The sequence below is a fragment of the Solanum lycopersicum genome, chromosome 6, assembly GCF_036512215.1.
Source record: "Solanum lycopersicum chromosome 6, SLM_r2.1".
In the NCBI taxonomy this organism is placed as follows: domain Eukaryota; kingdom Viridiplantae; phylum Streptophyta; class Magnoliopsida; order Solanales; family Solanaceae; genus Solanum; species Solanum lycopersicum.
Genome location: NC_090805.1, coordinates 774121 through 788250, shown reverse-complemented (window position 1 = coordinate 788250; position 14130 = coordinate 774121). Strand labels below are relative to the sequence as shown.

The 14130-nt window shown below is 35.7% G+C and overlaps 2 protein-coding genes across 10 annotated transcripts; one reads left to right on the top strand and one right to left on the bottom strand.

Annotated features, from left to right (window-relative positions):
- Positions 1-462: 462 nt before the first annotated feature.
- Positions 463-13996, bottom strand: LOC101257473 (pentatricopeptide repeat-containing protein). Of its 9 annotated transcripts, none has more exons than XM_069298687.1 (8): positions 13526-13667; positions 11560-12629; positions 8283-8369; positions 3056-3288; positions 2293-2745; positions 2055-2123; positions 1738-1796; positions 463-1197 (listed from the first exon to the last, which is right to left on the bottom strand). In XM_069298687.1, the coding sequence occupies exons 2-8, from the start codon at positions 11582-11584 to the stop codon at positions 678-680; spliced, it is 1446 nt and encodes a 481-aa protein (XP_069154788.1). In that variant the 5' UTR covers positions 11585-12629; positions 13526-13667; the 3' UTR covers positions 463-677. The 9 variants fall into 9 exon arrangements, 4 of the variants coding, with proteins under 4 accessions (XP_069154788.1, XP_069154789.1, XP_004240374.1 ...); XM_069298688.1 differs by having other exon boundaries at positions 11583-12629; positions 13526-13666; XM_004240326.5 differs by lacking the exons at positions 8283-8369; positions 11560-12629; positions 13526-13667 and adding an exon at positions 4087-4454.
- LOC101256093 (pentatricopeptide repeat-containing protein At5g59600) lies at positions 8452-11328 on the top strand. The gene has a single exon (XM_004240564.5). The coding sequence runs from the start codon at positions 8782-8784 to the stop codon at positions 10519-10521; it is 1740 nt and encodes a 579-aa protein (XP_004240612.2). The 5' UTR covers positions 8452-8781; the 3' UTR covers positions 10522-11328.
- Positions 13997-14130: the final 134 nt, after the last annotated feature.

The window sequence follows — 14130 nt, the reverse complement described above, 5'->3', positions numbered from 1 at the left end:
GTGTGTCTATTTCTTCAACTTTATACAAGTTTAAGTGTCTGCTTGTGCACACCCAAAGTTGAAGGACATAAATGTGATTTGAAGTCAAGCTAAAAGACATACTTTTGTATTATGCTTTTAGAAATTATAGAGAAAAGGACTGATATACCCTTCAACTTTGCGATTTAGAAGTGATATACCACTTATTATAAAAGTGGTTACATATAGTCCTTCTGTTATACAAATGGTTCAGATATACCTTTTTTGTCTAATTAAAGTGAAAAAGTAGATTTGAAAATTATTTTCTTGATTTTTTAAAAAAAAAATATACATGTAGGGGTTCACTAATATTATTTTCCAATATAAAGATACATTAGTACACCCTATGTAGCTTCTCCATTTATTAGCGATAATTTAACTAGTCATAGCAGGTTACTTACTACTTACACGTACAATTGAGTTTAAGTTTTGTGCATCGATCGATAGACAAAGTAAATATTATTTGGAAGTGATAACAAAAATGAACAAGTGCCTGAATGTTGCATTTGAGGCAAATATACACTAAGATCCACAGAAAATGTGCAGGGATTTACATGCTTTCTCACTCAGCCTCAGTTAAACCATTGTTTGTAACCTCATAATTAGGCTAAAATGATATATAGAAAATTAATATTTTGGCTTTCTCTTATTCATTCATCTTAGTCATCAACATAGATGGTTTCTTGTTGAAACAGTCCACCAAAAATCTTCCTCTTCTCTGTTGAAGCAACCTCTGTTTGTTTAGCTGGTTTCGGAGCCTCCTTCTTCGTTTTCGAAGCAAATGGTTTCCTTGGAGGAGTTTTCACCACTGCTTTCTGAGCAGGCAAATTTTTAGCCTTGGCCTGTCCCCTAACGGTAGCAACTTGAGCGTCTGATTCCTCGTTAGCCTTTTCAACAGCTGATTTGAGCTGTGAGCTGAGTTTTTCAAATGAAAATCCTGTACTAAAGTCTTTTGCTTTGTCTAGTAGACTTTCAACAGAAGGAACGGAAGGTGATGACGCCTTCTCTTCAGGTTCCTTTGCGATGGTAGCAGCAGCCTTTGCTTCTTTCTTTTCAAGCTTCTTTGCTTCTTGTTCCTGCCTCTTGGATGCTTCAGCAACTCCTCGAGCTTCTTCCTCAGCTTTCGATTTTTCAAGGGCTTCTGCATAGGCCTTTCTCCGACCATCCTCAGGAATGACGCTGTGTATATAATGTTTCACTCATTTAGATTATATCGCATCCAGAACTTGTAGAAAGAGGATAAATCTTTGTATATAATTATAATATTGTTTTGTTGTAGTTTTTGTTATGTTACTATCTGTTGTTTTTGTTATTATTTGTTACTTCTTGTACTTCCGTTATTTCTTTCTTTGAACTTTTTATTTTCTTGAGCTAATGGTTTATCGGAAATGGACTCTCTACCTATAAGGTAGGGGTAAGTTTTGCATACACTCTACCTTCCCTAGACGACACTATGTTGGGACCATGTTGTTGTTTTGCTGACAGAGTGAAAAGAAATAGTTTAACCTGTTTCATAGCCGGAACTCTTATCTTATTTTCCCCGTTACTGATCCCACTTTTTATGGACGCTTACTTGTAGCTATCTTTTAGATGTTCTGATGATTCGTTTATTACTTTCAGATTTAGTACATAGAAGTTAAACACATAGAGAAATCATTCTTACGAGCACTAGTATCACCGAAATTTGGAAATGCAGCAACTGAGGAAAGAGGTATTTACCTAAAAAGTTCATCCACAGTCTTTGGCGGTGCTGATGGATCAGCAAAGACTTCGACAACCTGTACAAAAAATAATTCCAGTTGTTGAACATCCACATTACACCAAAGAAGACCAGTACAGGTTCATTTGCATAAATTCATTTCATTTGAACTCTTTCTTATCTTAGTAAACTTGTCAATTTAAATCCGGTAATCAACGTTTACTGTAATGTAACAGGCTGAAATGGAGCAATATGAGAGTGAGACTTCATATAACCGACCCCAACGTGTAGTTGTTGTTGTAATGTTGCTTTACTTAAAAGGGGGAGCAGTCACTACCTTATTTTCTGCCACCGCTGTGTTGGAGAAAACATCCACAACGAGCTTAGCTATCTGAGACTTCCCCACCTGATAATTCACATAAAACAAGAGATGATTTAGTTTATTTCGATCTATTTAACATGCTTAGAAAGCAGAAAAAGGAAACAATAAACCGAAGAGTATGTCATGTGACTAAATCCACAATAGAATATATGAACATGTTCAACATTAAAAGAAATTGCATACATTACATTACTTTATAGGCGTCAGCATCAGCACTTCCTTCAGCTGAAACGACGATTTTGTATGAGCTCTCAGGGGAGAAATCGTCAGTTAATCTGGTTTTTATGAGTGTATAGCTTAGGTCTGTCTCTACTATCTTCTGCAGAAACTCTGCTATCGTCAACGGTTGAGATTTTGAGAACAGATTGTTGAAGAATGATGTAATTCCGTCGAGCACATTGTATGTAGAGCCTACTGGAGAAGATTCATCATAGACTATGGCCACATGTCCAACGCCAGCTAATTGTGCTGCTTCTATAACTTGTACAGCATCTGTTGTGGTGACTTCAGTCGCAGGACCGTCCTCTCCCTTACTAATAGTAACCACAACTTTGTTAGCATTTCCGATTGCCTTTGCAATCGATTCTGCATCTTGAAATGATGATGCAACTGCATTCAGACGTTTTGACTCATCGTTAGAGATTACCTGCAATAATTTAACATTTATAATCAGAAAACAACAACCCATTCCCTCAACCAATGTGAGACGCTCTAACACTCCCTCATGAAGTTGGACATCTAGATCGTGGACGATATAACATCCAGGCTTAATATTGTGAAACACAACAAAGAAAAGATGGCTCTGATAGAAAAAAATGGACCTTGAACCTAATTCAACCAAAACGTTGGCTCAAGAGTTAATATTGCACAAAACCATATATGACAATAGTTCATTCCCACAACCAATGTCGGATACTCTAACAAGTTCCATATTTTGCAAGGACAAAGAGACTGACCTTGTAGCTAACGGCTAGACGAGCTAGCTCTTGTGCAGCACCAAGGTCAGAAACTCCAGCTCTGACACTATAACCTTCACGCAACAGCAACTGTGCAATGCGGATACCAGCTTGCCCAGTTGCACCAGCAACAAACACCGTTCCAGGATCCTTTGCCCTTTGCCTTCCAAAAGACAATCCAGAAGATGTGTTCGTGCTAGCAGGTATCAAAGACGTCACATCAGGTAACTTACCTGTTGAATACACAGTGTAATTGAGTAACTAAAAGTGTGTTCGTCTTCTAATCTTTCAGATAATACACTAACACAATTCAATAAACACCAGAACACACTTTTACAGACATAATTAAGTAAATTCAAATGAAATGACCGCACAATTCAATATAGTATTAGAGCAAGCAAACGCCTAGAGTTCAATGTTAAAGACGGAGAAAAGACCACATCGGTGGTTAATGAGATGGATGGACTCCTTATAAGGTTTGGACAATCCTTTCCATTAGAGCTATTTTTTGGAGTGTGAGTCAGGCCTAAGACGTAGTTTCACATTCAATTTTCAACTTGACAATAGAAAAAACACAAGTTCTGCTTTCAAGTCTCACTGTCACCCATAATAAAACAGAAACTATACGAAAATAACAAAGTCAATTTAGATGAGACGCATACATAATTAAACATGGTATCAGAACAAACAAACTTACTTCTAGTGTTCAAGTCTCAAATATGGCATTAGAGCAAACATAAGTCTTGCGTCCAAGTCTTACCGTCACCCATTATCAAATTAAAAAAAAAAACTTCTACGAATATAATTAAGTAAAAAGTCAGATGAAATGATCGCACAATTCAACATGGTATTAGAACAAGCAGACGCCTAGCAAGGCTTGCATTCAAGTCTCACTATCACACATTATAAGAAAAACAACTCCACATACATAATTAAGTAAATTGAAATGAAATGGTCACACAGTTCAACATTATCCAAAAATAAAACAGATCAAATATTAGATGAAATGATCACACAGTTCCGAACATTACCGAAATCAAAGTTGAAGGGGTTGCCAGAATTGGTTGTAGTTTCTTGATTTTGTCCAGATTTTTTAGCAGAAACAATGAATCTTGGATTTTTGAATGATAATCTTGGATGAGGTGTAGTTGAAAGGAGAAATGAATTTGAAGTAAGAGTTGGAGCCATAGGATATGAATTTTTATTTTATTTTTTTTGAAAGAAATAGCAGATGAATTGCTAATTCTTTCTATTTAGTTACTATATTTTGCATGAAAATTGTGTTTTTTTTTTTAAAAAAAATATATGAAATTGTATATCTGTGGCATTTGATTCTGGTCTCAGAAAACAGTTTTTGGATTGAAAAAATTTGTCCATTTGGATGGATGAGTAAAGTGGATTTCCAATGAAATAATGCCACGTCAAATTTTATCTACAAAAGAAAATTTCAAGCCAGTCGTTTCTAATTGGTGCAAAAATAGTGACAAATTTTTCAAAACATTTTGTTCGATTCAAACAAATTAACATAATGTTTATCATTTATTTGGATTATAATATAAGTACCTCTAAATTATGATCGGAATATATATAAAAAAACTTTTAAATTCATGCTCAATTTTGTTGTTAAAATTAAATTGCTTGACTCTCAAAATTCGAATAATATTTCATGGGGAAGATAGAGTACTTTGTTTTGGTTTTGATTTTATTTTATTTTTCGGACAAATGCTTAGATTTTATTGTGGTAAAAATTGTTTGGAATGACACTCTCAACATGATTTTCTTCATATTCAGAGTTTGAATCCGAGACCTCTAGTTAAAGGTTAAATAATCACACCACTGCATCTTCAAATTACTCCTTCTTTCACTTTTACTTATTACGTTTTGCTTTTCGAGAGTTAAATTGGATAAACTTTAATTAACATTTTAAAATATATTTTTTCCATCCTATCAAATTATCAAATATAAAAAGGATTACAACTTGTAGTGATTTTGGTAGTATTTGAGCATCTAGTTAAGAGTAAAAAATCTTAAATACTTAATCTAATTCAATTTAGTTCTGAATATTAATCAAATTAATTTTCATAAAGTGAAACACGACCATAAGTAAAAATGAAAAAGAAAAAATAATACACAAGGTTTTCTGGTGCCATTTATTTTGGTAGTTGACCCTTATCTATTTGAAAAAACATGTGATCCAGCTTTTTTCTGGAACAGATAATATCTATAACTAATTATCTGTTCAAAATAATTATACAGAAAGTGATTTAAATTTTGCGCTAAATTTAAATCTTTTCTGTATAATTATTTTGAACAGATACAGATAATTATTTAATGTATTCAAGCTACATATTAATGTATCAAAGACAGTATTTAATGTATCCGACCTACATATTAATGTATCCGAGCTTCAATTATTGTATCTGATTTTTTTTTAACTTTTAAGAGATAAATATAATTAGAAACTAAATTTATTTGTAATTTCATATTAAAACTAATTTATGTAAAATCTACAAAAAAAAAATAGTATCAATTTATTTATTTTTTAAGAAAAGAGGAGTTTTAGGAAATATTTAGACAAAATTTTCATGGATCAATTCGAGTTACGGAGTCCAAACGAATTGAGCTAATAAATGAACAGGTGAATAATCAATTCAAACTTTTGACGGATTGAGCGGATTATGATTTCATGAGCTACTTTTGTCACCTCTAGATCTAAAGAATGAAGAACTCACCTTTCTCTAATTGTAAGCCCAATCAGCATGTACCTACAGGAATCAAATGAGTATAGTATGTACAGATTGGTTCCAATTCTAGTAGCTTACCACGAAGGATAATCGAGAAATCTCCGAGAGTCAGTGGTGCACGAAAGGAAACTCAGTGGATAACGGACCTGACCGTTTATCTTTCTTCACTTAAATACCAAGTTTTTGTCTGCAGTAGAATTCGAACCATGTCAATTGGTAATGATACCACCCTATTGTGAATTATAGCCAGCTATAACCAGGTTTCTTACTCAATCCTCTATCCAACATAAGCTTTCGCTGTCCCTCCGCGTCCTTCCAATTTCCTTCCAATGCTAGCACATTTGCTAGCAATACGTATGTTGCAGGATCGTTGGGACGAAGTTCAACAAGCTTCTTGGCAGAAATCACAGCAAGTCCCTTATTACCGTGTAGTTGGCAAGCATTCAGTAGACTTTTATAAACCGAAGGTCCTGGTTCTATTGGCATATTGTTGATGAAGTCCTCTGCTTCATGTAGATGACCAGCACGGGCATACAGGTCGACTATGCAAGCATAATGCTCTAGCTTTGGTGGTGGTAGAGAATTGTCATTCTTCATCAGATCAAAATATTTAAGCCCTTCGTCGAGCAGGCCAGCATGTCTACATGCTGAAAGAACAATAAGGAATGTGGTTAGATCTGGTTTAATACCACATCTCCTCATTTCTTCAAACATTACAATCACATCACTACCATAACCATGATGTGCACACCCTGTAAGAAGTGAGTTCCACGATATGAGGTCTCGTTCCTCCATTGATGAGAATATTTTCTCGGCATCTTCAAGTATACCACATTTTGTATACATGGATAGAAGCCCATTTTGTATGATAACTTCAGAAGCATATCCTGTTTTCAGAGCTAGACAATGGATAAGCATTCCCTCCTCCAGGCCTGAAATGCACCCTATTGCTTTCAAAATGCTCGCAAAAGTGTAATGATCAACAGTAAAACCATATCGCCTCATTCTTGAAAAGCAGGAGAACGCTTCTCCACCGACTCCTAAATTAGAGAAACCGGATATAACTGCATTCCAGGAGATCTCATCCCATTTCACAACGTCAGAACACAACTTACGGAAATCCTCTAAGCTACAACTACACCCTGAGTAAGCAGACAACAACGATACCACCAAGTAATGGTTAGTCTTACAACATTGATGTATTACATGACAGTGCACCTGCTCACAATGAACCAAGTAATCTGAACAAGAAAACGAGCTTAATAAACTCGTATAGGTAACATAATTAGCTCTAATTCCCAACCTCAACATTTCCTTGAACAAAATCAGAGCTTGAAAAGAGCAACTATTTTGCGCATAACCAGTAATCATTGATGTCCAAGTAATAACATTCCTTTCAGTCATTTGATCGAAAACTCTCCTCGAAGTCTCAAGATCAAAACACTTCAAATACATATCAATCAAAACAGTCCCTACAACAAGATTCAAAGCAAAACCAACTTTCCAACTCAAACCATGCAACTGAGCCCCAATTTCACATGCTTCTAACTGAGCACAACCAACCAACACAGCCGAAACACTCGACGGGGTCGGTCTAATACCCTCTCTCAACATATCAAGAAACAACACAATCGCATTTTCAGGGTAATGGGTGTCCAAATAACCAGAAATCAAAGCATTCCATGACACAACATTTCTTTCAGGCATTTCATCAAACAGTTGCTCTGCTTCTTTAACATAACCACATTTTCCATACATATCAACAAGAGCGGTGTTGATAAATACATTTGAATCAAACCCCATTTTAATAATCTGGCAATGAGTTTGAATTCCAAGTGAAAAAGAACCCATTTTTGCACAAGTGGAGATGATTTGATTGAGACTAAATTGGTCATGAAGAAGACCATTTTGATGTAACAAGTCTAAATTAATGCTATTTGATTCATTATATTTGTCTTTGAAACTATGATAAAAGATTTGGTAGGATAATATATTTGCTCGCCTTCCTATGTTGTAGAATAGGTGATTTGCAAGTGTTCTTAAAATCATTATATGTCAAATCATTCCTTGAGGTTGTCCACTTTGACTTCCAAGAAAAATACTGAGCTCAACGATCTTAGATTTTATATAGAAAAAAAATATTAAAAACACATCTGAATTATTGACAAACTTTAAAAAACATGTCTCGTTTGGTATTGATTAGACTCTTGATACATAGCGAATATTCATACCCCCATATTGTATGACTTCGACAGAGCTAAAGGAATTAAAACAACAGTTGCAAGACTTATTCGATAAAAATTTTATTTGACCGAGGCGCACCATTATTATTCGTAAAGAAAGAAAGATAGGTTTCTTCTGCATCGACTAAAGACAATTGAACAAGGTAACAATACGTAAAATCATGACGCACAATAACCATTACGATGAGCATAATCAAAGATAAAACTTAAATGAATCATCAAGAGATTGAAACTTCTTACGGAAGAATATATGAGTCTTTTGGATTTCTTCTAATATAACTTCAATTCCTATATTTCGCTCATCTACATTTGATTTTTCCATTAATCCTGCAAAATATAATTATGAAAGTTAGATAGCTTACAATAATGAAAACGCCTTAATTATAAAAACATATTCAATATTAGTGAAAGTTCAATTAATAATACCACTAAGTAAAAGAAACTTGTCCAACTTTAGAATCGCATGATGCCTTAAAAATTATTTCTTAGCAAATTTAAAAGTTTTGATGCTTTGAAGAAATTCAAGAAAACAAGGTCCTGAGAAAATCTATTGTAAACCTCAATTATTGTAATTAATTTTGGAAACAAAATAATTTAGTCATGGAAATAAATTTGATTAGAATCCAGAATCAACTCGTTGATATACTTTTCTTTTCTTTTTTATAATTATTGTTACTTTTATTTTATTAAAATAAGTTACTATGATTAAACGTGATGATTGTAGAAATTTCATACATCAATGGCGCACAAAACTCAAACTCTTTTTTATTTCAAAAATGCAAACTTATTTATAAGATCAATTTCATTACTTATTTACAATCAAATAATTCAAACGGGCTCCCAAAATGCAGTTAATAAACTGAAAAATTTTCTAGTTATCCAAAGCATGAGAGAAATGGTCATTGGCACCAAAGTAACAGACATATACACAAAGCTTGTTGAGACCTATGCCCAAAATGGTGCTTTGCAATTAGGCAAAGCATTACATGCACATTTAATCATCAATGGATTGGCTCAAAGAACTCATTTTGCTTCAAAGCTTATTGCTTTTTATACAGAATGTAAACAGTTATCCCATGCACGTAAACTGTTTGATAAAATTCCCCAATCAGATACTCGTCGTTGGATTGTTCTGATCGGGGCGTATGCTCGTCGTGGGTTTTACGAGGAAGCAATGTGTGTTTTTCATGAAATGCAAAAGGGTGGAAAGAAGCCGAATAAGTTTGTTCTTCCTAGTGTACTTAAAGCTTGTGGACGCTTCAATGATTTTCGAACAGGGGAGATATTGCACGGTGTGATTCTGAAGAACATGTTTGAATTTGACTCATATGTGGTTAGTGCATTGATAGATATGTATTCAAAATGTGGTAGAGTTGAGAAGGCGAAAAGGGTGTTTAATGGGACGGTGGATAAAGATTTGGTCGCGTTGAATGCTTTGGTTTCGGGTTGTGTACAGCAGGGTATAGTAAATGAAGCACTGGATTTGGTTGAGGAAATGAAAGTTCAAGGTATGAAGCCTAATGTGGTGACATACAATACTCTGATTGCAGGGTTTTCGCAAGAAGATGATCAAGGTATGGTTTGTAAAGTTGTTGAATTGATGCATGATGATGGACTTGAGCTAGATGTAGTTTCGTGGACTAGTATAGTTTCTGGGCTAGTGCAGAATTTTCATAACAAGGAAGCTTTTGACACGTTTAAGCGAATGTTGGATGATGGGACGTCTCCAAGTTCAGCTACGATTAGTAGCATATTGCCTGCTTGTGCAACTGTGGTAGATTTGATTCGTGGGAAGGAGGTACATGGTTATGCGGTAGTGATGGGGATCGAGAAGGATGTATACGTGAAAAGTGCTCTCATAGACATGTATGCAAAATGTGGATTTATATCTGAAGCAAAGCACTTGTTTTCTAAGATGTGTGAAAGAAATACAGTAACATGGAACTCGATGATTTTTGGCTACGCGAATCATGGGTATTGCAGTGAAGCAATTGAGTTATTCAATCAAATGTTAAGAGAGGAAGATAGGAAACCAGATCACTTGACTTTCACAGCAGCTCTCACTGCTTGTAGTCATGCTGGACTTGTGCAGTATGGAGAAAGTTTGTTCAAACAGATGCAGGAAATGTACACGATAAAGCCAAGATTGGAGCATTTCGCGTGTATGGTGGATCTATTAGGGAGAGCAGGGAAACTCGATGAGGCTTACGATTTGATTCAGAGGATGTCAATTGAACCTGATTTATTTGTTTGGGGAGCATTATTAGGGGCATGTAAACAGCACGGAAATATGGATTTAGCAGCGGTTGCAGCTGAGAAATTGGCTAAACTTGAACCTGAGAGTGCTGGAAGTAGTGTGTTGCTATCAAGTTTATATGCTGATTCAAGTAAGTGGATAAACGTCGCGAAGGTAAAAAGGGTGATCAAGAAGAAGAAACTGAAAAAGGTTCCTGGATGTAGTTGGGTAGAAGTTGCATAAGTTTTCACATGGCTAGAGAAGCTGAAGATCAGTTGAGTACGCGATCTTGGATAAAGGCCTGCCTCGAAGGGGGGGTGTAGATAATTCAATGGTTGGTTTTTCTCCCTAGACTCAACTGATACACACAAAGGGAAAATGCACCATTCAACAAAGAGACGAGCAGTTCATTTACAGAATCAAAGTGATCAAAACGTAGTGTCTGCGGGATTCAGGACCTGTGTGGAGTCATTACATACCATCTTGAGTACCAACTCGGTTTCTAAGGACACTACAAAGTGGTTTAAACGAAACAGTTTTTCGAGCGAAAACAAAGAAGATACAGAAAGGCAAAGCATTACAGCAATCCCATGCACTTTGGGTCCTCAAAGGTTTGTCCAGACTTCCTATTAAAGAAGGACCCTACGTCTGAAGAGGGTGTTGTATGGTCTGAAAACCAGAATATAAAAAGTGTCTTTCAGATGAATAATAGGCTAGTATTTTCATGCTGCATTCAGCTCGGTGCACTATGCTCCCGCTATACACAGGATTCAAGGATGGGCCTGACCACAAGGGTCTATTCTACGCAACCTTATCCTGCATTTCTACAAGAGGCCGTGTCCACTGCTCAAACTCATGAGATCAGCTACCCCTTGCTCAGCTTTATGCCTAAAGCTTTGTAAATAAATTGCAGCATACATGTACTGAGATTTGAGAAATTAATATTCCATTGAAAGTGAATAGGGAGGAGTCTCTTTTTTCCAACTACCATCACTTGCTAGTTGCTTCGACTCAGACTTGGACATTCTATTAGTAATTAATACTCAAAAATTTCATCAAACACCTTCCTCTAATGTCTTATTATCATTAGTAGCAGCATACTAATCCAGTCACCAACCTAGTCCTAACACAGGAAAGTGGAAACAATTTCCAAGAAAATATTACCAACAGAAGGAACTTCTCATAAGATTGACTTCCATCATATCAAACGCACTTGATTAGAAAAGGGCAGCAAGAGGATCATAACATAAAAGAGTAGAAATTCAATCAAACCAGTGATACCAGTAAGTCGCAAAAAAAAGTACATTTGATCCTTGTGCAGGAGACAAATCCAGCAAGAGACTGCAAAATCCCTCTGTCGTGGGGATGAAATAAACCACCTTTGATCTTGTGACTTCTCTGGATTACAGTTATCTGTGGCTTGATAAACCGCACAGCACAGAGATCATTGCATACCTACAATGAAGTTCAACAGTACAGTTTCTATCCATCTAGAGAATTAAGCAAAAGGCAAATGAAAACCGGTCAAGAAAATAAATGGACACAAGATTCTATAATACTGGTTGTATCCCTCATAATATCTCTATGAAGAATGGCATGTCTAGTAGACTAGCAGAGCAAGCATAAATTGCAGATGTTCGTTATACAAAGTATACATAATAAGCAAATTTACTATTTGCATGATAAAGAAACAAGCAACTACCCACATAGGATCTTCTACCAAATAAACAACCAGAATACAGAAAACACCTGGATGAGACAGTTACCAAGAACAAGAAACCTAGGGACTGTATATTTCACCAAGAGAACTAAAACAATTTCTTCTCCACCACTCTTTGAGCATGCCCTTGGAGCACTTGCCTTTGATACCTATGAGTGATGTTATCCAAAATTGGTATACCCTTTTGGAGTCGCTAACATATGCAGATGTGCATATGTGGGCCCCATTAAAGAAGAGTCGCTAGCATACAGAGTCATAGTGCCAAAAAACAGATTAAAGGAGTAAGATGATATGTAAGAATAGTGAAACTACACAGCACCACAAAGACAATTAGGAAAGCTAACTAAGCTTACTCTGAAAGAGTATTTACTTCCGCTGTTTAATAATTATTCAGAAGCACTTCTATATAATGTTCATCGAGAACAAGTGCATACCTAACCACAACATTTTTAATAAGCAAAACCTAAACATGGTATGCTAATGAGGTAGTAAAGAACATCAAAATATTCAGACAAGACAAAACAGAATTTGAGTAGTTAATAAAGCCAAGAAAATTGAAGAAAACCATCTCCCCTGGAAATGGAGTTAAGATACTGCAAACAACATTGACACCCGCATCAATCTAAATGACCTACAAGATCGAGATGAAACAATGTCAACTTCCACTCATTTTCTAAGCATCCACCATCACAAGTGGTCACTTTACAAGAAGAGGTCCATATTGCACAAGTTATCAGAATCACTTCAAATTCCACACCAATTCCACAAGTTGTGGTTCATTGCATCCACATGTACATTTTAGACTAATGCAGGAAGACAAACAGCATCTATTTTAGCTGGAGTCAGCTATAGTATTCAGACATTTTTCATAGTTAAATTAATTTACATCGGCCATCAACCCCCTTTTATCTGGGCTTAGGACAGGCTACAGTCTGCAAAGCTCACATGGTCAGGGTTTCAAACCGATATAAATTGCATAAAATATATTCTTCAAACTTTAACACAGAAGTAATATTAAGAGGAGACCACTAAAGAAGGTGCAATACAACATCTTACAACCAACCAAACTTTACCTATTCACCGTTGCTTCGCTGATCTAGCTTAAAGAAAGGAACAGTGCAAGACAAACACATTCATATAGTCCATAGCTAAAATAAACATATAAATCACATGGGAGGAAAGGCTACACATTCACAATAAAAGCTTCAAGCTCAAGCAACACTACCAAAGATGTTACTAGAAGTATCTTGATACTGTGAACCAAGTGATGCACAAAAGGTATTCTCATCAAAAGCTCCTCAAATCCACTAGATTTCTGTCACACCTTTGATGGTCAAAATATATGTAGTATAAACAATGCAAAGATGACAAAAAATTGACAAATTCATCCAGGCCAAAAGAAGATATTCAGTTAATGAGTCCTCCCAAAGAAAATTTTATCATGTTCATTCAATAAGGGGAAACAGGGCAGCAAATTATAATTTCTTCCCATTTGTCCTAGTCTTGATGGACAGAGTAACGTAGTACCTGTTGTTGGAGGAAGATGACGATATTACATAAAATCAGTCGTTGTGTGCGAAACCTGGCCCGGACACCACGTTATGAACGACAAAAAAATCAGGGCAGCAGATTATTTAGGTGTGTCGGAAAACTTTAAGCCGCCTCAGAGAAAATGTAACCACATGAAATGTTTGTCATTTGTACATAAAATTTAATAAAACACAAACTCTTAGGAGCCACAAAGTTGGCCAAGTACAATCAATTACTATGTTAAGAAAGAAAATATGGCTGTCAAGTGGCGAAGTATGGTATCTATGCTTCATATACCATGTTAGGCAGCAGACAAGTTCCTAACGTGTTATTGAGCATTTGATCATAACTGAAAGCAAATACTCCATCCAGTACTAACAATAAGCAAAATGCGAACACTTGTCATTTAATGCCATCTGTAGTGTAACACTTGAGATCCAATAGAAACAAGTTGCTCTCCATGTATATCTGGTAAAACATTAGATACAGCAGAAACATTTCTAGAATGCAGAAATATGATCGCAAGGAAACCGATATCAACTAATGTGTTACAACAGTTGCTGCTACAATATATTGGAGGCTAAAAAAAGAAATCTTCATTA

What these genes read in the sequence shown, in the direction of transcription:
- LOC101257473 (NM_001365458.1), bottom strand. Translation starts at nt 7,848, where the DNA reads ATGATTTTAAGAACACTTGCAAATCACCTATTCTACAACATAGGAAGG.
- LOC101256093 (XM_004240564.5), top strand. Translation starts at nt 8,782, where the DNA reads ATGGCGCACAAAACTCAAACTCTTTTTTATTTCAAAAATGCAAACTTA.